Source organism: Arabidopsis lyrata, assembly GCF_000004255.2.
Source record: "Arabidopsis lyrata subsp. lyrata unplaced genomic scaffold ARALYscaffold_5, whole genome shotgun sequence".
NCBI classification, from domain to species: domain Eukaryota; kingdom Viridiplantae; phylum Streptophyta; class Magnoliopsida; order Brassicales; family Brassicaceae; genus Arabidopsis; species Arabidopsis lyrata.
In genome coordinates, this window is record NW_003302551.1 from 2,943,805 (window position 1) to 2,968,451 (window position 24,647).

The following is a 24,647-nucleotide window of genomic DNA, read 5'->3' on the forward strand; positions in this document are numbered from 1 at the left end:
TTTAGGATGGTCGACAACAAAGGGTATCGGTTCCATTGCACAGATCGGGTCCATACTCAAATCGCATGTCGCACAATGATAAAACATGTTGGACACAAGTCTTCCACAACAGATGCACACCATATGCGTTGGATGACTATAAAGTCGAAGAGAGTGAAAAGGGTGGGAAGGGTGTTTGATCTCAAGGGGAGACTCTACACATTCTTTGTGAAACTTTTTTCCACATTCAAGACATGCATAATAGCTTGTGCTGGCCATTGACTCTTCGCATGCACCGCACTCGAATTCGTTACTATCAGGTTTTTTATTGTTGCACCAAAACAGAGGGACTACAGGGAACTTACAGATACTATGGTGGTCGCAATCAAGCAAATATTCGCCTTGTTGATCACCACTTCCTGTGCTTGGGAAGTGAGGGTAAGAATTGAATGGATGAAACTTGAAAAAATTAACACCATCATAGTTCTTCTCTACTTTGAGCTGATGAGATCTGATACGTGCATAAGGACATGAAAAAAGAGGTTGGAGAGAGAGCTCATCACCACTAGAATCCACAACGGAAGAGGTTGGGTGGTCTGTTTGTGTTGATGTGTATACTAAATACGACTTTTCATCTATTTCCACCTTATGAAATGCACCCACGGAACTCATGGCTGCTACAATGGTGATTTGGATTTTTGTAATACTCTTCTTCTCCTTCTCTCCCTTTATATATATATATATATATATATATTTTTCTTATAAGCTCGTAGTTGGTCTTAAACCTTGTTTGAAAAATCGCTAGGCGCTAGTCGGTCGCTCGGTATGGGCCTAGCGATTAATCGGAAAATCGGATTAAAATCGGAGATTAATCGGGAATTAGTTTTAGGGTTATTTTAATATTTTTATTGCAGTAAATACATAAAACTATATTTTGAGATAAATTTTTATGAGTTTTATCACAAATATATGATTTTTATTAAAAATTTGAACATAACTTATTGTAAAACGTCATAAACTCCCAATTTAAATGATTGAATAACAAAAATAAAAAGTTTTTTTATACTTGCAATCCAAAAATAATCGAGATATGTAAAATTAGGCGGGAAGTAATCGGATTAGGCGGGAAGTAATCGGGTAACTAATTTCTTTAGGGAATTAGTCATTAATCGAGGTAGATAGGGTGGATCTAGTGATTAAACGGAGAATAATCGGAGTAGGAGGAGATTTTTAGAATAGGATCTTGAATATAAAACTTGGGAATACAGTTAAGCTTGGTATTTTTATATTCTTTGTTATGGAAAAGTTGGTATTAATTGATTTCGAGTGACTGGCAAACGAAATAAACAATCTTTTTTCTTATTTCTTAATTATTAAACGGTTAGTTTATAAACGAAGTGGGTTGGTGACCGTATCTTCCGGATCTTGTCCCTAAAGTTTAGTTTTATAGTATATTATTAGGGCTGCCGGTAGCAATCCACCTATAACAATTTATCTGTAGTATATTATTAGGGCTGCTGGTAGCAATCTTAGGTAATAAGCAATCTTAGGTTCATATAATTGATGTCTATCTTTTCTTTTATGCATTAGTTGGTACAAAAGAGTAAACCACAATACCTTTTTTTCATCAAAACAGTGTTTAGACACAAATACTTAAATTTAAAAAATCGGATACTTCAAGCTAGGTCGTTTGAGCTAGAGTTTTTCCTAAGCTCGACCGGATATGAGTCAATACGAAAGCCCCGAACATAACTAACATTGATTGTCAAAATCCATTTTGTTGTTATACACTATTTTGTTGTCTGAATCTAACAAAAAAAAAAAATTCGATTTGGCACTTCAATTATCTAAGATTTGTAAAAGAAAAAAAAATCTAAAATAATTTTGTAGCCTTGCCCGGATCGAATCGAGCTTTAAAATATGAGCCCGCAAGTTTTGGTTGCTCCTACCACTCTCGGCTTGAGCTCGCTCAGCAGTTTATAAAATTTCAACTATCTATCCCATTTCCACTAATACCAATCACACTCTTAATGTTGTACATAAATTAAACACAGGATGTTCTTCAAATTCATTCTTATTACAAGACAATGACATAAACATACAATCGCACGGATGCTCATGGTTGTTTGTACACATCTGCGTTTGTACGAATACAGGCACAACTTACAATTGCTTATCTCTGTTTAAAGGATTTTTTTTTTTTTTTGGGCAAATGCTAATTTCATTAAGATAGTACTTAGATTGAATACAAAGAGACAGAAGATAAAGCAGCTTTCACTATCTCATCAGCCCTACCATTTTTCTCTCAAAGGGATAAAGATGAAGCTAGCTTCTGCGAAAACAATTGATAGAAAAAAGATATCGTGGAGAATCCCACAGAGCTCCTTCGGTTGGGCTCCCAAATTAAATGCTTTGATCAGCTATTGCGAATTTGAAGCAAATGAAATTGTTGTGTATCCAAGTTCTAAGGCTCTTTGGATAGCTGGAAGGAGGGTCGTAGCTTCCGCCATTAGAGGGGATTCCACATTCTTAGCTGCAGATCTTCCTTGGCTTTCATTCTCCTGGAGATGATCGGTAAAGGATCCAACCGAAGCCAGCGTCGTAGCTGATGAATTAGTGTTCTGGGCTAGAAACCAGGCTGATAAAGGATTCATTTTCTATGTTACTAGAAAATAAGGAAAATTCTGGAAAGAAAAGAAGAAAATCAAAATTTGTCGTACAATCTTTGATAAAAGCAAATCCAGCACGTAAACATTCAACTGCTCTATTATCATAGTTCTGAACTTCTGATTTGACATATCTAATAACTAATCACAAAAATGCCAATACTCACATCATACTTCATCTATATCCCTCTATATGAGTAAATAAACATATACCTAAATGTCCTACACAGATTTATAATCAATTTGGAGTAGCACAAGGAAAGATGAATTTTCATACATGTCAAGAAAAAACGATGATGCAGCTGTATTCTATGGCTCATCCATCACTTCTGTTAGCTTTTAGCTTTCAATACATAAAAAGAGTACATTTGAAGATGGCAAAACAAACGCAAGGAAGAAGAATAGATTTACCGAAAGGAAAAGTCTCTCAAGCACGTCTTTTGCTGAGACGCCATGAGTTAGGCTCGTGGTAACGATCATACAAAGGCTCAATCCGTTCTTGGCGCTTACGCTTGCTCATTTTTGTTGGGTCAGAGACTTTAAAGAACCTTGGAGCTAACTCAACAAGCCACTTTGGGTCAATCACAGTCACTTCCCTCATGTACTCTTTCGTAGTCATCACAAGATCATGATATATAACCCAGTCTGGTTGTCTCTGGAACAGCGCGCTGCTCGGGTGTATATAAACCGGTTGATTCTCCACCAGCGTCCTGTAACCTTCCTGTGGATCTTTTCTTGCTCCGTGGAAGAAGAATCCTGCCGTGATTGCTTTCCTTATCTTCGTGAAATTCTTTCCAGCACTTACCACGTCTAGTTTATACCTGCAAACATAGGAATCAAACGTTGAGAAACTGGACTTCGATTGTCATACATCATCATTACAAGCTGAGCTCAATAATAGTTTAAATACTTACTTGTCCATGATGCTGAGAAGTTGTTTCCTCACGTCTTGAGCACGTCGTAACGATCGTGACTGAATGAAGTTTTCAAAACACCATGGACCTGAGAAGTTTTTAGCCTTCCAAGCTTCATATACAGCTAGCAAAGTCAAGTGATCACCTTCGGGCTGGAAAAACTTTGCCCTTTTTTGGTCTGCTTGAGCTTGCTTCTCCCTTGGTCTATAAAATATGTTACCCGTCTGGATCATAGCAATCATCGTTAAAATCTCATCGCTGCACCCGAGATCCACACTAGCTAGCAACATTTTAGAGAGCGGCGGTTCAAGAGGAAACTCCGCCATTTTTCTACCTAGCTTTGTCAACAATCCTTCCTCATCCAAAGCTCCCAGGCTGTACAACTGTTCCATTGCAGATATCAGTGCTTGCGGCTGGGGTGGATCCATGAAGTCAAACGATAACAGGTCATTAATGCCCATTGCTTTCATGGTCAGGGTTGTCATTCCAAGATTGATTCTTTGGATTTCAGGGATTGATGTAGGAGGCATCTCATTACGATATGCGCTCTCTGTGTACAGACGATAACATTTCCCTGGCCCAGTACGACCAGCACGTCCAGCCCTTTGCTTCGCCGATGCCTGGGAAATTGGAGTAATGACTAGCGATTCCAGCCCTTGCTTTGGATTGTACACGTTCTGCTTAGCAAACCCAGGATCAACAACATAGTATATCCCATCTATTGTTAAAGAAGCTTCTGCAATATTTGTAGCTACAACCACTTTCCGTTTACCAGGAGGGGGAGGATCAAAAATTCTAGACTGCATTTCACTAGGAAGGGCACTGTAAACTGGAAGTATGATGAGTTCAGGAACATTTTTACCTAGACCTTTCATCCTCTCGTACAGAGACTGGCACGCAGAATCAATTTCTTCCTGTCCCGTCAAAAAGACCAGAATGTCACCCTCAGGTTCAGTCAAGTGTATCTGAAGGACTGTGATCAGAGCTGCATCCAAGTAATCTGTTTCTGGCTGTTTGGTATATAGTATCTCAACAGGAAAGGTTCTTCCAGGAATGGTAAAAATGTTACAGTTGAAGAAATACCCAGAGAACTTCTCTGCATCCAATGTGGCAGATGTGACTATCAGGCGAAGGTCGAGTCTACGTTTCATCAGCTTCTTTAGAAGACCAAACAGCACATCAGTGTGGATTGTCCGCTCGTGAGCTTCGTCAAGCATGATTACGGAGTATTGAGAGAGGTTTTCATCTATCAGAATCTCCCTAAGAAGCATACCATCAGTCATGTACTTGATCACTGTATCCGGTCCAGTACAATCCTCAAACCGAATCGCATACCCTACCTCCTCTCCTAAACGACAACCAAACTCCTCAGCTACTCTCTTGGCAACCGACATTGCAGCAACCCTACGAGGCTGAGTACACCCAATCTTTCCTTTTGTTGTGTAACCTGCTTCAGCAAGGTACTGAGTCACCTGCGTTGTCTTCCCAGACCCAGTCTCACCAATGACCACCAAAACTTGATTATCGTGCACAGCCTGTATCAGCTCCTTTTTCAACTTGTATATCGGAAGGCTCTCCCTTTGCTCCTGAATAGAAAGCTTTGATCTCTGCCCAAAGGTCGGAGTTTTACCAAAGGCATCCTTCTTCCACTCAGGCATGTCATAAGCTGATAACCCAACACCCCTAAGCTCTTGAGCAAGATGCCTTTCACCAGTTTCAGGCATAGGGTCCTCCCAGGGACGATTCAGATCCTTGGGGATTGAGTCAAGCATTGTTCTTTGCTGCTGTTCCCTCATTTCTCTCCTTTCCTTAGTGAGAGCGGACTGAAGTGCAGCTGCACGACTCAAGGAACCTTCTGGATTTTTAAAGATCTTAACCGGAGACATGTCAACAGAGTACCTGGTCTGCCCTTGCAAGAAAGCAGGTTCGTCTTCATTCATCTCAATCTCAAGTTCTTCTTCAGCACCTTCCTCTTGATAAAGCATCCCATCTCCATCCTCATCATACATTGGAAACTCATCCACTCTCAAAACACCAGAGGCAATCAACTGCTTCGCTTCCCATCTCTCAGGAGAGCTCATCTTCTTCAATGGTCTACGTGAAGGCGCAACATCATTCTCCTCCACAATCCTGATCCCCGAAATCCCAGTCTTAGTCACATGACCATCCTTAGTTCTATACGACGGATTACTCCTGGATGAATCATCTTCATCTGACGGCTTCCTCAAAGGAATCAAATCTCTACCAGTATTCTGATCAACATCTCTCATAGAAAGACTATATTTATCATTCGAAATAGATATAACTTTCACATAAACCTCCATATCCCTCTTCACAAACTCCTTAGCCTTATCAACCCTTCTAGTAGCCATCTGAGAAACATGAACTAAACCTTCTTTTCCTCTAAACTTATCAAACTGAACAAAACAACCCGCATCCATAACCCTAGTAACCCTCCCTTTATATACCTGATACAACTCCGGCTCATTCGCACCGCCTCTATCCTCCTCCACATACTCATCCTTCGCACGCCTATCTCTACGCCTATCTTCACCTTCATCATCACCACCACGAGCTCTTTCTCTATGCCTCCTATCACTTCTTCTATCTTCACCTTCATCATCTCCACGATTCCTCTCTCTATCCCTATGTCGATCTCTTCTATCATCACGATTCCTATCTCTATCTCTATCCCTACCCGAATCCCTCCGATCTCTATCCCTATTTCGATCCTCCTCTCTCCGTCGCTCTTCAGCTTCTCTTTCAATCTCTTTCTCAAGCTCCTTAACTTTATCCTTAGTATCCTTAATCGCCAAACCTTTGAATTTCTGATCATCACCTTCCTCTTTCTTCTTCTCCGACTTCGGCTTCGGAGGATAAATCCCGTGGATTGTAGTTAACAACGACCGGACGAAGTAATCCGGCATCTCTGCACCTTCCTCCTTAAGCTTCTTATCGAATTCATCGACAGTCTCAGAGTGACGACCAAGATCGATAATGAATTCAGCCAAAACTTTTTCTGCAGATCCTAGATGCGTTTCCAGTTCGTTGCAGACATTGGAGACGAGAGAGAGATGATTCAATTTGTTAAGCTCTTCTTTTTCCATTGACGATACCAAGGAAGGCAACAATAAGAGAGAATGGAAGAAGAAGAAGACACTGGGTTTCTGGATAATCGATTTCTAGGGTTTGTTTCTGATAGACGCTCGCAGATTACTGCTTTTGCTTCATTTTTTCTGAAATAGCCGACTCTTGAAATGCTGCGTTTTATTTTTAAACACAAAAACTTTTTTCTTTAGGTTTTGTATTTGGGCCGATGCAAACAGCTTTAAAATTTAATGGGCTTTTACAGTTACCTTTCAATTTGTATAATTGTCAGGGCCGGTCCAACAATAAAAAAAAAACATCTAGCTATTACTTTTTAAAACAACAAATTATTTGAAAAAATTTAGGGAAAAACTACTTTTTATAATAAAGAATTTTGGTTTAAATTTCTTCTTATTCTCAAATGAATAAATTTCTAATGAACAATTTGTTATTGACGATAGGAAGTAGTTTTTTTTTTTTTGAGAAAATGACAAGAGAAATCTATAATTTTTAGGATTTTTTTATTTGGTAAAGTTTTATAATTAGATATAATTCTTCTTTTGCTTCGAATTTGTATTATTTTTAATATATTGATAAGTGATAAATGCTATAATCAAATAAAAAGGGGAATATATACAAAAACGAAAGAAAACAAAATGGAAAACATGAAAAGAGTACATAGAAAGATATACTCGAACTCAAAACTTTAAAGTAAATGTAAGAAAAGTATAATAAGGCTAATCTAAGAAGTTAATTAAGTGCTCCCAAAATCCTTATTATAATGTGTGTCCCTAATCTTTTGCTTAGGTGGCTTGCCCAGCGGACCGACCCTTAATTATTATTGATTAATATATCTTAAGCGTTATTACATATTACATTGTTTAGAGAATAAAAAGAGGGAAATAAACAGCTTATCCCCAATAACATACACACATTAATGACAAAGTTTCCTGATCAAATAAGAATCAGATCTAACCATATCCAAAATCGCAAATAAGTATATGCGTGAAAGAAAATAATACTTTGTTATTAATCTTACAATGTCTTTCCTGAACTTACTGAAGAAGGCATCACATGTTTGCATTGTTTGGTAGGAAATCTTTACCAACGTTAAATTTTTGTTTATAGAATAGAGATTTATAAACAAGAAAGCAACAAATTGTATAAAAAAGTCGAAATACTAATCAAAAATTTCCTCTCTTCAGATGTGATCATGTCGTCTGAATCATTTACATACTACAATCTATAATATGGATAACAGTTATGAATTTGCTCGTCTTTTATATTCACATCTCTAGTAACATTTTTTCCCACAATTTTTTTTTATCTATGTTTTGGTAGAGTTATATCTAACTTAATGGCTCATATTTCTCCTTCTATCTAGAAAGACCGCAGAAGCATTGATCAAATCACAATGACAAAATCCCAACATAAGGGATGACCTTTTTGATTCCTTATGTATCCGGCAACAAACATGAACATGGTCAAACCTATCCCGTTCATAAGGCAGCCAAATCATCAGATTTAGGCCACCAAACATAAAGAAAAGTTTAGGCCCATATGTTTAAGGGGTTTGCTTTGGTCAGTTGGTTATGTATTTCACTAGATTTTAACCCGCGGTACACCGTGGGTCGACTTTTTAACTAAAAAGTTTTGAATTTTAAGTTGTAATTATTTTGTTAATATTATTTGTTTTGTTTAGTGTTTAAGATTATATATTGAATTTTGATTATTATTTCTAGGATTTTAACCCGTGGTATATCTTCCGGTATTATTATCGATCTAAACCCGTTCCACCATATAACCCCGTCCCGTGAAATTAAACATCATTTTTTTTTTAATAACACATTTGTTTAGAAAACATATAATTCGAGTCAATTTAAAAGTTTGCTTTTAAGTGGTTCCATAGTATAAATATTTATAATTTTTATAGTGTTCAAATATTATTAATATTATAAACTTTTTATGGAATTAAATATTATAGATACTTTAAATATTATTAATTTATACTTCTTATAAGGTTAAAATATTTATAATATTTGAAACCTTATAAATAATAATAATCTAAAGCAACATATTATTCTTTAGACATAAATAATCTTTATATATTTGGTAATAATTTTTTGGGGGTTAATCTAATTTATAAATAAACATTATTTATTGCCAAAATGAGTTTGGTTTAAAATAAGTAATATAGCCAAATGAGTTTGTCAAATAACGAATAGTAACCATAATTTAACTAATCTACATTAAAATAAATATATTTAGAAAATGATTTACTCAAAAAATTGATAAATATAGATTAATCTATAAAGGTTATTTTATCACATGATTTTTTCATTTGATGGTAAACCACTAAATATTTTTTAGTAAACAAACCAAAGAAAATTTTCAAATCAATACTAAGAGCATCTCCAAATCAATATTAAGAAGCTACAACGGATTATGGTTAACCCTGCAAATATTTTCACACTCAAACATGAACCAATATACCAAAACAATAAAAATCAGAATCATTTCCTCATTTGTCCAAACACAAAAACATGTAGATTAAGGTAACGTAGAAGGACCAGTTTCCGAATACACTGGGAAGCTCCTCAATTCAACGTGAGGCTATCAAACATAAAGCCATAGAAAGATGAAAGTGAGTGATTTATCAAAAAAAAAAAAGAGATGTAAGTGATTCAAATCAAAGAAGAATAGGAAGAACCTTAGTCCAAGACATGTAGAAAATTAGGTCTGAATCTATTAGAAAGAGGGAAATGAGTAGACTGTGGCGCTTAAGTGAAATTTTTGGCCAAAGTATTAGCGGAATAAATGATTTTACATTTCCATTTGCTAATTTGGTATCTTAACGTTGTTTCAATGCTATAATATAGTAATCAAATAATTTTTTTAGTTTTTATAGCAGTTGCGGAAAATGAGCTATGCTCACGTGCTATCAATGTGGATATTTCTTGTAGTGTTCTGTAATTGTTTTAGGAAATTATTTATTTTGCAATACATTTGTCGTTAGAAAGTTTTTAAAATAAAAGGAAATTATTGTTTTTATTTATTATTGCAATTAATGATGGATCTTTAATTATGAGAAATCATACCAAATATATTTGAAGATTACAGTAAATCACGGAATAGTTATTATCGAGATTTTTAAAGTAATTAGTTGGAGGAGATTTGAGGAACGATCTTTAGAATAATATCTTTAATTAATTTTTTCAAATCTTAAGAATTAACTCCAATGGCATTGTTTGTAAATACATTCCAACTCCAGGATTTATTTGCTAAAAGTCATCCAAAAATGTATATATAGATTATTGAGTCAACATGTGCCGGAGTAGAGATAATGTTTTAAATTCATTTACTAATTTTTGGTTTAATTCCTTTTTATTTTAACATCAAAATCTCCAAATATTTGATTTACCTTGGCTACTAGGTATTATGATGTTTAACTTCTTAAACAAAACTAAATTTAGACAATATTTTTAACATTAGTTTTTTTTACGTAGAAAATCACATTATTTAACTTTGCTTTAGACTACCAAAATCCAGTGTTCAAGAAAGCGCTAGGCGCTAAGCGGGCGGTGACCCAGTGCCTAGCGCCTAGAACGCCTAATCGGGGCCTAGACGATTTTTTAGGCGGTTTAGACGTTTATAACATAAAACATTATAAATATGATATTATATATAAAGGTTATATAAAATATCTATATAAAACTAAAAATTATAAAATTATAAACAAAAACTAGATAAAACATTTATTTATATTTATATTAAACAATATAAGAATATTTATAACTATATATATAAATAAAACTCTAATTGAAATTTTAAAAAAATATTAAACAAGATGTATGTAGTTTTAGGCGGTCAAAGCGGTTATCTAGGCGTCGCATGAGAGCCTAGCGCCTAGTCGGGGCCTAGGCGACCGCCTAGACCGCTTTTTAGAACATTGCCAAAATCCAAGGACGGGCTATGTATGGTTGTAGTTTCCTTCTTTGAAAAAAAAATTGAAGACAATAACCCAATACATGTGCATTTTTCATTAGAATCAAGGAGCATCAACTTCTCATATCCTTATATCTTTCCAGCACAAAGTTGTATCTTTCTTCACCAAGACAAAGTCTTACATAATAACGGCTGACGAAGTTTTGTATAGTAACGGCTGACAGAGGTTGATCTATTTTTTTCTTTCTCTTTCTATAACAAGGACATAATCGATATGTTCAACAAATCAGTTTAGAAAAGAACAAGTTAAATACCAAAGGATTAACAAAGAGTTTGGATTAAAATTAAAATCAATATCGGTATCAAATTGAACTACATAAACCTCCGAAGTAAATACCTAAATCTTATTTTATGCATTGATTTTAAATTTCTTCATCTGTTTGCTGATGTCCTAGTGTTGATGTTAAAATAAATGGGGTTATTACTGATTTAGGGCTTTATTGGCCCAAAACTTAAGAAAAAGGAACAAGTATCGGGACTTATAGTTTTAGGTATTTGTGGGTTTGGTGTTATGATTGTTTTGTCCCTATCATCTGTAACTCTTCTTCCTTGTTTCCTCCATCTCCATCGTGGGCAGTTCTCCGACCACCACCTTCTTTTTTCCGACCATAACCTTTACTTCTCATTGTCATGCTTCATTAACGCTATCTCCGTCACCTCCATCAACTTCATCACTTTCAACGCCATCAACACCATCTCTTTCATCTCCGATGCAAAAAACGTTTTCGTCACCAACACCGATCTCCTCCGATGAACTCATTCAATTGATTTCGTTTTGAATAAAAGAAGCTAAACCCTAAGGGGGTCGTGTGGCTAGTAAACCCAAGGGCTCCAATCATAGAAATTGATTGAATCAAATTTTCTAATTTATTATCAAATCTAAACAAAAATTGAAAATCAAATTTATAGATATATGAAAGAGATGGGTTTGAAGCTTTAATCTCTTGATCTTAACTTTTTCATTCCCCTGCGCTTAAATCCACTTCGTCACCGTATCTTCATCTTCAACAATATCTCTCACATCTCTCTTTCACAGACATGAAAGTTTTTAGCAGCTCTGTGTAAGGGTAAAGGAGACATTTCACCTAGGTTGGAAATGCCTAAAATGAAAGGTTTGGCAGATATACCGGATGTCGTAAGTTTGGCTGAGAAAAAGCCCATTCCCGTAATTTATTCTAAAATAAATTCAAAGAGAGAGAAAATAATGCAATATCCAGTAGCTGATGAGGACTTTTCATCACTATAAAAGTCGAGGATGAATAATTTTTCAATTCATTATATATAGTTAACTAAATTCAAAGAGAGAGAGAGAATAATGCAATATCCAGTAGCTGCAATGAGGACTTTTCATCACTATACCCCCAAAAAGTCGAGGATGAATAATTTTTCAATTCATTATATATAGTTAACTAAATACCGAGCATGTTCTCAAACTAACACTTGAATTACTATAATTTCTAACTGATGTGAACCGAACATGTTAATTTTATCGAGTGTTTGTAGTTCTATTTATGTACTAGGGATCTTTCAAAACGAATTTAACTCAAGATTTAACTTAAGATTACTCGTTAAAATATCCATGATAGGAAGATGATTGAATTAAAATGATCTCTTCTCTTACTCAAGAAAATTTTGGGCCGAAAACTCGAAATATTTTGGTAAAATCATGAAGAGGTTAAATTAATCCCCGGTTTTATTTTGTGTAATTATAGTATGATGGTTTTCAAATGACAAATTATAGATAAGTCGTTGCTTTTTTTTGAAATATAAGTTTCAACTGAATTTGTTGATCAATATGTGTATGCGATCGGTCCATCCCAATCTTCCACAAACGATCTTATATACTTTGGTCTAAAAATAGTTCAAAACATTTCTAAGGCATGATCTTTGGACCGTGATAAGAACTGGACCGATTTGGTCGACATGCATTAGGTCGGCCAAACCATTTTTTTTAATAGAAACACCACAAGTTTTAGATAAACCAAACTGAATGAAACTAAACAGATTCGAATATTTAAAAACCAAGCTGGGTAAGTCTATTAAAGTTTTGATGGAAAATGTATTAAAGATTTTTGATAAAAAAAAAAAAAAAAAGAAGCCATAATGGTAAGAGAAGATGGTGTCACCTAACTACCCAGCCTCACCTACCTCATAAACCACATGAAGAAATAGAGTTACCCATTGACACACTCCTGCCTCAACTCCAACTTTTTTTTATAACTGAAAATTTTGGTTTGACAATTTGTATATGTAATTGATCCGATTGTGTAAAAATTGGAGATTGATTTACTTTGACATAAGAGATATAATATCATTTTTGTTAAATCTTATATATATATATATATATATATATATATATATATATATATATATATAAATTTATGAGTGTAACATCTCAAACCGAAAATTTGTGTTTGAAACAAATTCAATTGTTTTGACTGATTTATAGAAACCACAAAATAAATTTTACAAAAACGCAAGCTTTGTGAGTGTGACTTCAGTTTTGAAAATGAGAAATTGGCTAAAATACTATATTTTATGTTTTTAAGATATTCAAAAATACTAAACTGAAAGTTAAAAAAAAAAGCTGATTTGCTTTAGAATGTGACAACAATTTAAGAAGTGAATCTAATTCTCTTCTTTCACTTCTTTGACTACATCCAAACAAAGAACAAAATTCCCAAATATATTTTTTTCTTCTTTTTTCCAAGTGGGCATTTGTGAGGTTGTGAGGCCCAACCAAAAGAGCCTCTCACTACATTCCACAAGAACCACACAAATTCAAAAGTCTCACTCTAACACAAAGAAGCATCCAAACGCAATCCTCTCACCTCCACCTCACATTCCCCTGTGCCACCATCACTTACCCTTTTCTCGTCTCTCCTGAAATCAAAATCCATTATGCAAATCCATTTTCATCAATATCATCACCATCTTCATTCTCATCATCCATGGCCCATTTCTCATCTATGTAGATTCTCATCTCTCTACCTTCTTCTCATTTTCTCCTCTTGATTCCCTCATTTTTCTTCTCCTTTTCAGACATGACTCTTCCTTATCGTTTCTCTTCGGTTAGAAACCACTCGCTACTACTTAAGACTTCTCATCTCTACACACCAAGATCAGCTCTTGGTTGTTTCTCTCCCAAGGAATCTCCTTTCTTCAAGAAGAACACTGCCCAATTCCTTTCTCCTCAGAAACACACTTCTCTTCCTCTGAAACTTGTCTGCCCTTTAGCTAGTTTCTCTTCTTATGCGGATTCTGAGGAAGAAGAGCAACACCATGCTGATCAACCGATACAGAATTCTCACGAATCTTCAACCGTTTCGAGTGGATCAGATGGGAAAGGTAATGCAGAAGCTACTGGCGACTTTTCTGGAATGGCTCAAGCCTTTCACATTTCGTCCACCACAGCGAGGGCAATCTCCATAGTCATCGCCTTCTCTGCTCTCACCCTTCCAATCTTCATGAAGTCCCTGGGACAAGGACTGGCTCTCAAGACCAAGCTTCTCTCTTACGCCACACTACTCTTTGGTTTCTACATGGCCTGGAACATCGGAGCTAATGATGTCGCCAATGCTATGGGGACTTCTGTTGGATCTGGAGCACTAACTATAAGACAAGCTGTGATGACGGCTGCAGTTCTTGAATTCTCAGGTGCCCTTTTGATGGGAACTCACGTGACGAGCACGATGCAGAAAGGGATTCTCATGGCTAATGTGTTCCAAGGGAAAGATATGTTGCTCTTTGCTGGTCTCCTCTCTTCCTTGGCTGCAGCTGGAACTTGGTTACAGGTTCCAACTTATCTTTTGCTTCTTCATCACTAGCTTCAAGACAGGATTTTAGTAAAGTTATTACCTTTTTAGGTTCACAAATGATACAAGTAGAGAACCTAATTGTGAAATTGTGAATATAACAGGTGGCTTCTTACTATGGATGGCCAGTATCGACCACTCACTGTATCGTCGGATCAATGGTTGGGTTTGGGCTTGTTTACGGAGGAGCTGGTGCTGTTTTTTGGAGTTCTCTAGCTAAAGTAGCTTCATCTTGGGTTATCTCTCCTCTATTGGGAGCTCTTGTCTCCTTTCTTGTCTACAAATGCATTAGGAGAGTAAGTAAACAAAACCAAACCAAACCAAGGAACTAAATTTCAATTTATGACACTACAATTCATGATGCTCAAGCTACCTTATGCAACTTTTGCACACTCTTCTCTTGTTCTGTGCAGTTTGTTTACAGTGCACCAAACCCGGGACAAGCAGCAGCTGCGGCTGCTCCGGTCGCTGTGTTCGTAGGTGTGGCCAGTATCTCCTCAGCCGCATTGCCTCTAAGTAAGATCTTTCCAATAGCTCTATCACAAGCCTTAGCCTGTGGAGTAGCAGGAGCCATTGTCTTCGACAGAATCATCCGCAAACAGCTCGGTCACCTTCTAGCTAAAACCAAATCACCAGAAACATCTCAAAACCAGCCCAAAACCATTGGTTTCCTCTCCGATATCGCAGGACCAACAGGTACACAACTCGAAATAGTCTACGGAATCTTTGGCTATATGCAAGTCCTCTCCGCTTGCTTCATGTCATTCGCTCACGGAGGCAACGATGTATCCAACGCAATCGGACCATTAGCCGCCGCATTAAGCATCCTCCAAAACGGAGCAGCTGCAGGAGGAGCCGAAATCGTTATCCCCATGGATGTTCTCGCTTGGGGAGGATTCGGAATCGTTGCTGGTCTCACAATGTGGGGATACAGAGTCATTGCAACGATAGGGAAGAAAATCACTGAGCTAACACCAACAAGAGGATTCGCGGCGGAATTCGCCGCCGCGTCGGTGGTTTTGTTTGCTTCGAAATTAGGGCTTCCGATTTCTGCGACTCATACACTTGTTGGAGCTGTGATGGGTGTTGGTTTCGCTAGAGGGCTTAATAGTGTCAGAGCTGAGACTGTGAGAGAAATTGTTGCTTCGTGGCTCGTCACCATTCCCGTCGGAGCTACACTCTCCGTCATCTACACTTGGATTTTCACCAAGATCTTATCTTTTGTGTTGTGAGTTTCGTTTTTTTTGGTTTTGTGATACGAAGAACATGAAATTGATCTTCTTCTATGTTCGTTTGAATGATTCGAATTTGAAAAAACCATAAAGTTATGATCTTTGGATTCAAATCTGAGTTTTTCACCCATCGGTGAAGCTATGATCAAAGCTTGAAGCTTTCTTTCTTGTTCAATGTTACCAAGAGAAAGATTCCAAACCAGCATACGCAAAGCAAAGAGCGGAAAGGTGCTTTGTACCTCATTTCGTTAATTCGAATTAGAGTGGATGTTGTTTTTTTTCCTTTAAAAACGTCTTGTTGTTTGTTTCTTAAACGTAAAAACGTCATAACTTTTTAAACGACATCGTTTTGTTTTCGAGTAAACGTGAGACGCGCGCATCTCTTGCTTTTCGTACACGCGTCTCAAACAAAGACTGACATGATTATCTTGTCTAATGACGAAACTACCCTTGCACGACATCCACATTAGCGATAAAATCGGAGGGTATTTGAGTCAAATAAAGAAATAGAAATATCTCTCTTGCTTCTCTGGTTCTACTTGTTCCTCTGTTTGGATTGTGGTGGTGGTGGTTCTCATGGCGGCGGTTATTGGTAACGTGGCGTTGTTACTAGACGTTAACTCTCACCGTACGGTGGTAACTGATCGGAGAATTCGTTTAACGGTGGTTGACGTCGTTCTGAATTTACCAAAGAGAGATTCGCACAGTCACGTTTCTCACTACGCTGCTCTTTCCTCCAATAAGCCTCTTGAATCAGACGGAGAGGCTCGGATTCGCCGGTTTTTAACTCGAGGTAAGGCGAATTCCAGGGCTAACGCCGTCGATTTCGACGATGCGGGATCCAGCGACGAGGAAAGCAGTGACGGAGGCGGTGGTGGTGGTGACGAGGAGGAGGAGGAAGACTTTGATGTGGAGAAGGAGAGGAAGAGGAGAGCTAAGGAATTTCAGGATATGAAGGAGCTTGAGAGGAAAGCAGAGGAGTTGCAGTATAAGATTGATGAAGAAGGAGATGATTCAGAGGAGAAGAAGAGGATGAGAGTGAAACGAGAGCTCCAAAAGGTTCGTTTCACATTCGTATTAGTTTAAAGCCTCCTGAATATGAAGTTTTTTGGCCATAGGCTCATAGTAGCAGTCTTAGATTAGTGTAGTTTACCTTAGTGAAGGCCATTTTCAGGATTCGAAGTCGAATTGTTTAAGAAAGTGTAAGTTAGTGGTGAGGTTTTAAGAGTTGATATGCTTATGGAAGAGGTTGGTGAGAGCAGGTAGCTCAGGAGCAAGCAGAGAGGAGAAAAACAGCAGAATTGATGTTTGAATTGGGTCAAAAGGCTTATGGTAAAGGAATGTACGGACGCGCGATCGAGTTTTTAGAAGGAGCTCTTACGATTATCCCAAGGCCAACGCTCTTTGGTGGTGAGGTTGGTTGAAAACACCAGAGTTTAGGTACCTTTTTTTTTTGGTTTTTGAAAGAGTTTTGATTGCTAATGTTCTGTGGGGGGGTTGATTTGGCCAGATTCAAATTTGGTTAGCTATGGCATATGAGGCCAATAATCGCCACGCTGATTGCATTGATCTTTATCAGCAATTAGAGAAGAAACATCCGAGTCCTGGTATTCGTCGTCAAGCTTCTGAGCTTCGGTATATCTTGCAAGCTCCTAAGCTTAAGATATCTCAGGAGGAAATGGTTACTATTCCCATGATCGGTTCAAGTTACGACAGGTAACACAAAAAGTTTCCAAATCAGTCACAATTCACTTCTCATGGCTAATGCATATATCGACATAACTTGAAATGGTCTTTGTGGTGTGTTCACAGCTATGCAGTGACATGGAGTGACAAGGACAGGGATAAGGAGCGGCGAATGAATGAATCGACTACGAATCAGCTCAACTCGAGTGAAGACTTTCTTGGAAAGCTCTTGGTATGGCGACCAGCGGTTGGTATGGAGAAGAACCGAGTCTTTTGGCTTGCTTTGACACTATGGTTTGGTTTGGTTGGTGCAGCACTCATCTTACAAAGATAAGTAGAAAGACATGTAAAAAACGTTTTTCATCGCTTTCAATTATGGTTTGGTACTGTTTCTTCTACATGTCGTGAAATTATATTTGATTTCATGTATAAATTTGTAAGCAGATGAATTCGTTGTATATATATATATATATATAGTATTTGATGGAAATATATATATATATATATATATATATTTATGTATTTGATTATGTGTTCTCTTTTTATAGTTAAATTGATCTTTTTTATTTATTTATTTGCGTTTGACAAGTATTATGGATTAAAAAAATTCCTAGTATTAGGCTCCAGTTATATTAATCACGCATATTATTAAGAGCAAAAAAAGGTTTCAATTATTTATTTCTCTATGCGACTCCTCCGCCGGCGATTTCATTGAAATCACTCTGTAAGTTCTTTTCCGAAATATATTCTTTACTTTTCGTCTGATTTTTGTTTTCTGAAATCGATGATTTATAAGAAGTTAGTAATTTTCGTAGTTGCGTTTTCAGAGTTTCAAAATTGCGTTCGAGTTTAATCGAAGACTTTCTTCTTCATCGAATTGTCTTCTTAGGGTTTCTGAATCTCTATAATCATTTTTGTTTTGATCAACTCGATTTCCTGGAAAATTAATCGAAAAGATCAACTTGTTAGGGTTTCAAAACCCAAGTATTCGAGTTAATTTCTTTCTCTCGCTTTTTGTGTTTCATTTACACTTAATTAACGATTTCTGCTTTTTGTTGTTGTTGTTGTTGCAGTTGAAAGTGGTATTTTTGGATCACAGAGAATTTCTCGAGGATACTTCTACAACAACAGTCTCCATAATCTCTTTAGGTACACTCTCTAAATTATGGTTTCCAATCCCAAAAGATGAAGCATACGAAATTGGAATGATAGTACCCACGACTTAAACCATTTTTCGGTTCAAAGGCTTAAAGATATCCCACAGATGTTTCCTAAATAAACACACTTTCATGCTGTGCCTGATTGGAGTTGCTTGTAAAGCCCACGGGCTTAAATTAGAAAGATAGTACATCTCCAACCCTACTCTATCTATACTAGTATAATCGCAGCACTTTTTGTGACGGATGGGTAAAAAAGCTTTCGGGTATATCGGATATCCGACCTATTTTAAAAAAAATTTCACAAAAAATTTGTTGGGTCGGGTTATATTTAACCCAACTCATACACCGGATATTCCATATATAATAATTTAGATTTTTAGAAGATTTGATTAAGATTTATAATTATGATTCTCCTATTATCTTTGTTTGATTTGTTTTTAGGGAGACTCATAAAAATGCCCTTTTTTCAATACCCCTTTTCAAAAATGCCCCCTTTGGATGTCCATTTTTAAAAATACCCATTTTATGTACAAAATGACTAAATTACCCTTCTTTTAATAAAAGATATCATAAATATATAAGGAAATATAACAAAATTAGGTCCACAAAATACAAAATATTTTTTGGCGGGAAAAGTGATCCCCCAATTTTTCCCGCCAAAACACTTGTAAAAATTTGTAAAATCTTTAAAATACCTTGTAAAATTTTCCCGTAAAATTTTTTCCCGCCAAAAAATTTTTTTTGCGGGAAAAGTGATTCCGCAAATTTTTTGGCGTTAAATTTTTGGCGGGAAAAATTTTCCCGCCAAAAATTTACAAGGTATTTTAAAGGTTTTTTACAAGATATTTATAAGGTTTTACAATGTATTTTAAAAGGTTTTACAACGTATTTACAAGGTATTTATAAGATATTATAAGATTTTACAAGCTATTTTATAAGGTTTTTACAAGTTATAAGGTTTTACAAGTTTTTTATAAGGTTTTACAAGTTATAAATACCTTATAAAACCTTATAAGTACCTTGTAAAACCTTTTAAAATACATTGTAAAACCTTACAAAACACTTGTAAATACTCTGTAAAACTTTAAAATACCTTGTAAATTTTTCCCGCCAAAAATTTTCCCGCCAAAAAAATTTCGCAAAAAAAAAATTGCGGAATCACTTTTCCCGCAAAAAAAATTTTTTGGCGGGAAAATTTTTTGGCGGGAAAAATTTTTACGGGAAAATTTTACAAGGTTTTTTAAAGGTTTTTACAAGTGTTTTGGCGGGAAAATTGCGGGATCACTTTTCCCGCCAAAAAATATTTTGTATTTTGTGGACCTAATTTTGTTTCAAATAAGGGTAAAATGGTCATTAAAAATTAAAAGAGGGCAAACTTAAAAATGGACTCTCAAAAGGGGCATTTTTGAAAAGGGGTATTGAAAAAGGGGCATTTTTAACAATTTCTCTTGTTTTTAACTGTTTTGAATCATCATATAATACATAAAGTAAAAAAAAATCAATTTTTTTTTCTGCATTTACTGTGATCGAAATTTTAAAAACGGACATATATTATCTAATTGACGAAAATGTGTGTTCAACGTTCTACATCGATTAAAATATTTAGACAATGATTCAGAATCATATCATAAATAAGAACATTAATAAAATAAATGAGTTTTTTGGCGGGATGGGTTTGGCGGGACGGGTTTTTGAATCAACAATAATAAAAAGGATTAAAATATCATTAATCCGCCGCTTCAATACGGATTTAATCCTTATTTTTTTTAATACAAATCACAGAACGGGTTAAGAAATTATGGAACGGGTTATATTTCGGAAATGATTTATATGGCGGACGAATTTGAATCAATATTTATATACCGCTTTAATACGGGTTAAATCCTCAGTTTATTAATAATTATCTCGTGGACTCGTGGTATACCGTTACTTAATAAAAATTGTAAACTATAATATAAATAAATATGTTATAAGGAGATACACTTTACAAAATATTTTTATACTAACTTTAAAATTAAATCATCCCGCGGTGTACCGCGGGTTAAAATCTAGTTTTAGAGTAAAAATGTGAAATTCTTCTCCAACTCTACTCTATAATTGACTCTAAAATAGAGATTTCTGCAGATTGACTCTATATATAGAGCAACTCTATTCTCAACTCTATTTTTGAGTTCAACTTTTTTATTTATACTTTAGTCCCTCAAATTTAAACTTTTTTATTTAATACATATAATCATTTTATAAACAACAATTACAACACATAACTTTATAAACTTAACAAGCAAACAAGTACTAAATTTAAAATAAACAACATAAGAAAACTAAAACATAAAACTAGTAATTTAATAGTTCGGTAAATTGCTTGTAGATCCGCCAAGATAGTTAAAATATTGTCCAAATGAAGTGGATGGAGGAGGAGTTTTTTTATCTTGATCTTGTTGTTGGACATGTCGTTTTTGTAAAATCCGTGCTTGTTCACTCTCAAAATATGCCCGAACATTTGGGTTTTGAAAGGAATTCAAATCACATTTATTTTGTTTTCTTCCTTTATCTCATTCAAAGCATAATATCCGGTTTCAAGAGTTTCTTGGTAGATTTAAAAAAATCAAAGATAAAGAAGCTCATTTCTCACTACCAAATGCTTTAATTGATCGTATGTAGGAAAAATATTCTAATGGTGTTATTTAAAATAAAATTTGTAATGTTTATTATTGTTATATGATGTAATGTTTTTTTTTTTAATAAATAATTAGTGTTTAATTTAAATAATTTCATATTTTATGGGAATTTTGCAAATCTATAATATATGGGGTCAAATTGTAAATTATATAATTAAAAAGCATTAGTATATAAAATAGAAATAGAATATTTCTAAGAATATTTTTTTTTAGAGTAGAAAATAGAGATATACATTGGAGAGAAACCCTCCTCTAAAATAGAGTAAGATATAGAGCTCTACATTGGAGATGGTCTTAGTCCCTTTTTCGGTTCAAAATCAAAAGTGGGGTATGGAATTTTGCAAAAGCTCCCTAAGAGCATGTGCAGTGGGGAGAACCCCTCTTAGTCTCTCAAATATATTATTTTAATAATTTTTATGTAAAATTTTATTTTATTTAAAATTTAAACTATAAATAAAATTTATAATCAATTATGTTGAGACATGTGTTAAATGAGTCTCTCACAAGGTTTTCAAAGTCTCTCATTTGATTCTCTCTCTTACTTTTTGATTATTTTATATTGTTTTGAGTGTGAAAGATTCATTGAGAGACTCCTACTAAACATGCTTTAAATGTTGTCACACAAGTCGCTGTCCCATCTGAGTTGATATCACAAAACCATCGGCTTAAAGTCGGTTTTCCGGTTTGAAATCAAAAGGGGTATGGGAATAGCAAAATGCTCCCTAAAGCTTATCACACAAGTCGTAATGTGTGAGCTCTATAATTAGAGTTGTCCCATCAGTTTTGGTATCACAAAACCAACGGCTTAAAGTCGGTTTTTCAGTTCGAAATCAAAGGGGGTATGGGGAATAGCAAGATGCTCCCTAAAGCTTAATAGTGCGATAACACAAAGAGGAAATAAGAACAGCAAAAGCCCCCAAATGGGGAATAGCAAAAGCTTACTAACTCGTCTGATTTTTTTGGGAGCTCTTTAACTAGAACAGTCCCATGAGAGTTGCCTTATGGTAACATAAACCAACGGCTTCAACCGGGACACAATTGTCTTGAAACTAGAAAGAAAAAACTCACGGCTTAGACCGTTTTTCGGTTCAAAATCAAAGGGGGTATGGGAATTGCAAAAGACCCAAAAGCTTATCACAAGTCAGAAAGTGTGAGCTCTATCATTAGAGTTGTCCCATCGGAGTTGCCTATTTATATAAAGAACCTGCGGCTTAGAATCGATTTTTCGGTTCGAAAAAACAAAGGGGTTATGGGAATTGCAGAACGCTCCTTAAAGCTTAACAATGTGAGCTTCTGAAGTTAAAACATCCCCATATTAAGTTGCCTAACAATCATAAAGGATTGTCCTGAAATTGGAAAGATAGTACCCACGGCTTAAACACACTGGGGGAAATGGGAATAGAAAAAGCCCCTAACTGTTCAAGTTTCAGAGTTCAAACACACTAACTCGTCTGTTTTTGTGAGCACTTTAATGAGAACAGTCCCATGGAAATTGCCTTATGGTAACATAAACAAGCGGCAAAACGCTTGAATATGAGAACTCTTAGAGAGAATGAAGTGTTCTTATAAAAATACAAACCTGCGGCTTAAAGGTGCTTGGACTATACACTTTATTAACGCAAAGGTAGTCCTTAAGAGAAATGAGAATTGCTAAAGCCTAAAGCCAGCTTATACACACTGAGATCACAAAAGCTCTAATAAAAGCAGTCATGATGTGATGTTCCTCAATTGATAACACAAACTAAAGGGAAATGAGAATTTTGAAAGCCTCTAAGAAGCTTCATGGGAGATTCTTAAATTAATAACACAAACCAACGAGTTAAAGAACTCTTTGGTTCGAAAATCAAGAGGATATGGAAATTGCAAAAGCCTCAAGCTAGCTTCTGGTTTTTGAGGAACTAAAGCAGTCTTTTTTTTTTTTTTTTTTTTCAGATATTTTGGAGACTCCGGAGAGATTTCAAAGTGTCTATAGACTTCAAGATAAGTATGTGTGATCTCCTGAACTTGTATTTATTAGTTTATATAGTTACAAACTTAAATTATGGCAGATATTAAAAAGCATATATATACAACAAGATCGTTATCATAATTAGATAACAAGTTTGGTTCTCTTACATTCTTGGTGATGATTAGAAACTATTTGATATAAGAATATGAAACTAGTGTAGGATAAGTCTATGTTTGTATTTGATTAGTTGATATTGTTACTAATGATAGAAATCTGAAGTTGACAAGCTTCTGCTTTGGATACAGTTCTGAAGTGAGCAACCACTCTTCTTAGTGACTGGATCGATGAGTTACAGTTGAGACATGTGACTGATGTTTTAAACAAAATCACAAGTTAAAGTATAGAGACATGTACATAATGTAAATATATAATTTTTCATGGAGCTGCTTGATAAGGTGTACAAATTCTTGGCGACGGTAAAAAGATTTCAAGCATAGAAAACGTTTTTGACACATAAGTGCTTCAATGTTAGGAATGAAATGCAGGGTATAGAATGAAAACATCAACTAAGATACTACAAGATCAGAATCAAAACATGAATCTGATAAAAGTGAAGTTGTTGCATTAAATGTAACCCTCTCAGGTAAGTAAACGGTTTAGACGAAAGTTATCCCTTACTTGTTAAGTATTACTACACAACTTTAGATTTTATAGTATCATTTTTATATTGGCATATGCATTGATTTTATTGGTTTTATTGGTTTTTTATGGTCTATTTCATGGGGCATCATTTATGCTTTGAAGTCATGGCTTTTGGTTTCTGTATAACAGTATAAGCATATGTGCTTTGATTCCAAAAAATTCTTGAATATGTTGTTTGGAGATTGAATATACTGATTTATGCATAGTCTATGATCGGAACCCATGACTTGAATTCTTTTGGTTGTTCTATGGTCTATGCTTCCAAGTTATGGCTTGAATCTTTTGGTTGTTTCGTGCTTTTTTCCTTACTTGAATTTGTGTGTTGTGTGATCGAATGCTAACTTGAATACGTTGGTTGCTTGCGTGGATTATGCTTTGACGATATGGCTTGAATCTGTTGGTTTGTGTTATTAATATAAGAATCTCCCAGGAGGCTTTTTAGAGGCTTTCAAAATTCTCATTTCCCTAAAAAAACACTACAAAAAATTGATAGAGAATAATCTATAACTCGTTTGCTTTATTTGTTGTTACATTTAACATTGAGTAGAGGTACTAATATAATTGGTGTATTTCTATTGTATCTTGTTCTATTGTAGTTTACATATAAAATCAAATGCAAAAGGAAGGTTATGGTTTATATGAAAGGGAACAAAACATTCATAACAAAAAAAAAAAAAAAAAAAAAAACATTCATAACAATATAACATGTATGAACTTGTTTTGTCGGCACAATTAAAGAGAAAATAAATATCCGTATGTGTTAGATAGAAAATAG

The 24,647-nt window shown here is 35.3% G+C and overlaps 4 protein-coding genes across 8 annotated transcripts in view; 2 read left to right on the forward strand and 2 right to left on the reverse strand.

The window, feature by feature from the left end:
- Window positions 1–691, reverse strand: part of LOC110228607 — a 2,323-nt gene extending 1,632 nt beyond the window's left edge. Inside the window, 1 exon segment of the mRNA XM_021026362.1 lies at window positions 9–691. Within this exon segment, the coding sequence (XP_020882021.1) occupies window positions 9–651 (643 nt within the window). The 5' untranslated portion in view covers window positions 652–691.
- The window catches only part of LOC110228606 (probable pre-mRNA-splicing factor ATP-dependent RNA helicase DEAH5), a 9,688-nt gene extending 2,881 nt beyond the window's left edge, over window positions 1–6,807 (reverse strand). Inside the window, exons 1-3 of one of the 4 annotated variants that reach the window (XM_021026358.1) lie at window positions 3,560–6,806; window positions 3,057–3,466; window positions 2,038–2,617 (exon numbers count right to left, since the gene is read on the reverse strand). In XM_021026358.1, coding sequence (XP_020882017.1) covers window positions 3,073–3,466; window positions 3,560–6,666 — 3,501 coding nt within the window. In that variant the 5' untranslated portion in view covers window positions 6,667–6,806 and the 3' untranslated portion in view covers window positions 2,038–2,617; window positions 3,057–3,072. Of the gene's footprint in view, window positions 1–2,037; window positions 2,664–2,819; window positions 3,467–3,559 lie in introns of those variants that run through there. The other 3 variants (XM_021026357.1, XM_021026359.1, XM_021026356.1) reach the window with 3 other exon arrangements.
- Window positions 6,808–13,478: 6,671 nt separating this feature from the next.
- On the forward strand, window positions 13,479–15,848 carry LOC9313052 (inorganic phosphate transporter 2-1, chloroplastic). 2 transcript variants are annotated; one of them, XM_021024434.1, is made up of 4 exons: window positions 13,479–13,622; window positions 13,694–14,445; window positions 14,571–14,762; window positions 14,880–15,848. In XM_021024434.1, the coding sequence occupies exons 1-4, from the start codon at window positions 13,553–13,555 to the stop codon at window positions 15,696–15,698; spliced, it is 1,833 nt and encodes a 610-aa protein (XP_020880093.1). In that variant the 5' UTR covers window positions 13,479–13,552; the 3' UTR covers window positions 15,699–15,848. The 2 variants fall into 2 exon arrangements, with proteins under 2 accessions (XP_020880093.1, XP_002875322.1); XM_002875276.2 differs by having other exon boundaries at window positions 13,480–14,445.
- A 304-nt stretch (window positions 15,849–16,152) lies between these two features.
- Window positions 16,153–17,884, forward strand: LOC9311391. The gene is made up of 4 exons (XM_021024435.1): window positions 16,153–16,757; window positions 16,961–17,113; window positions 17,209–17,414; window positions 17,511–17,884. The coding sequence occupies exons 1-4, from the start codon at window positions 16,275–16,277 to the stop codon at window positions 17,716–17,718; spliced, it is 1,050 nt and encodes a 349-aa protein (XP_020880094.1). The 5' UTR covers window positions 16,153–16,274; the 3' UTR covers window positions 17,719–17,884.
- Window positions 17,885–24,647: the final 6,763 nt, after the last annotated feature.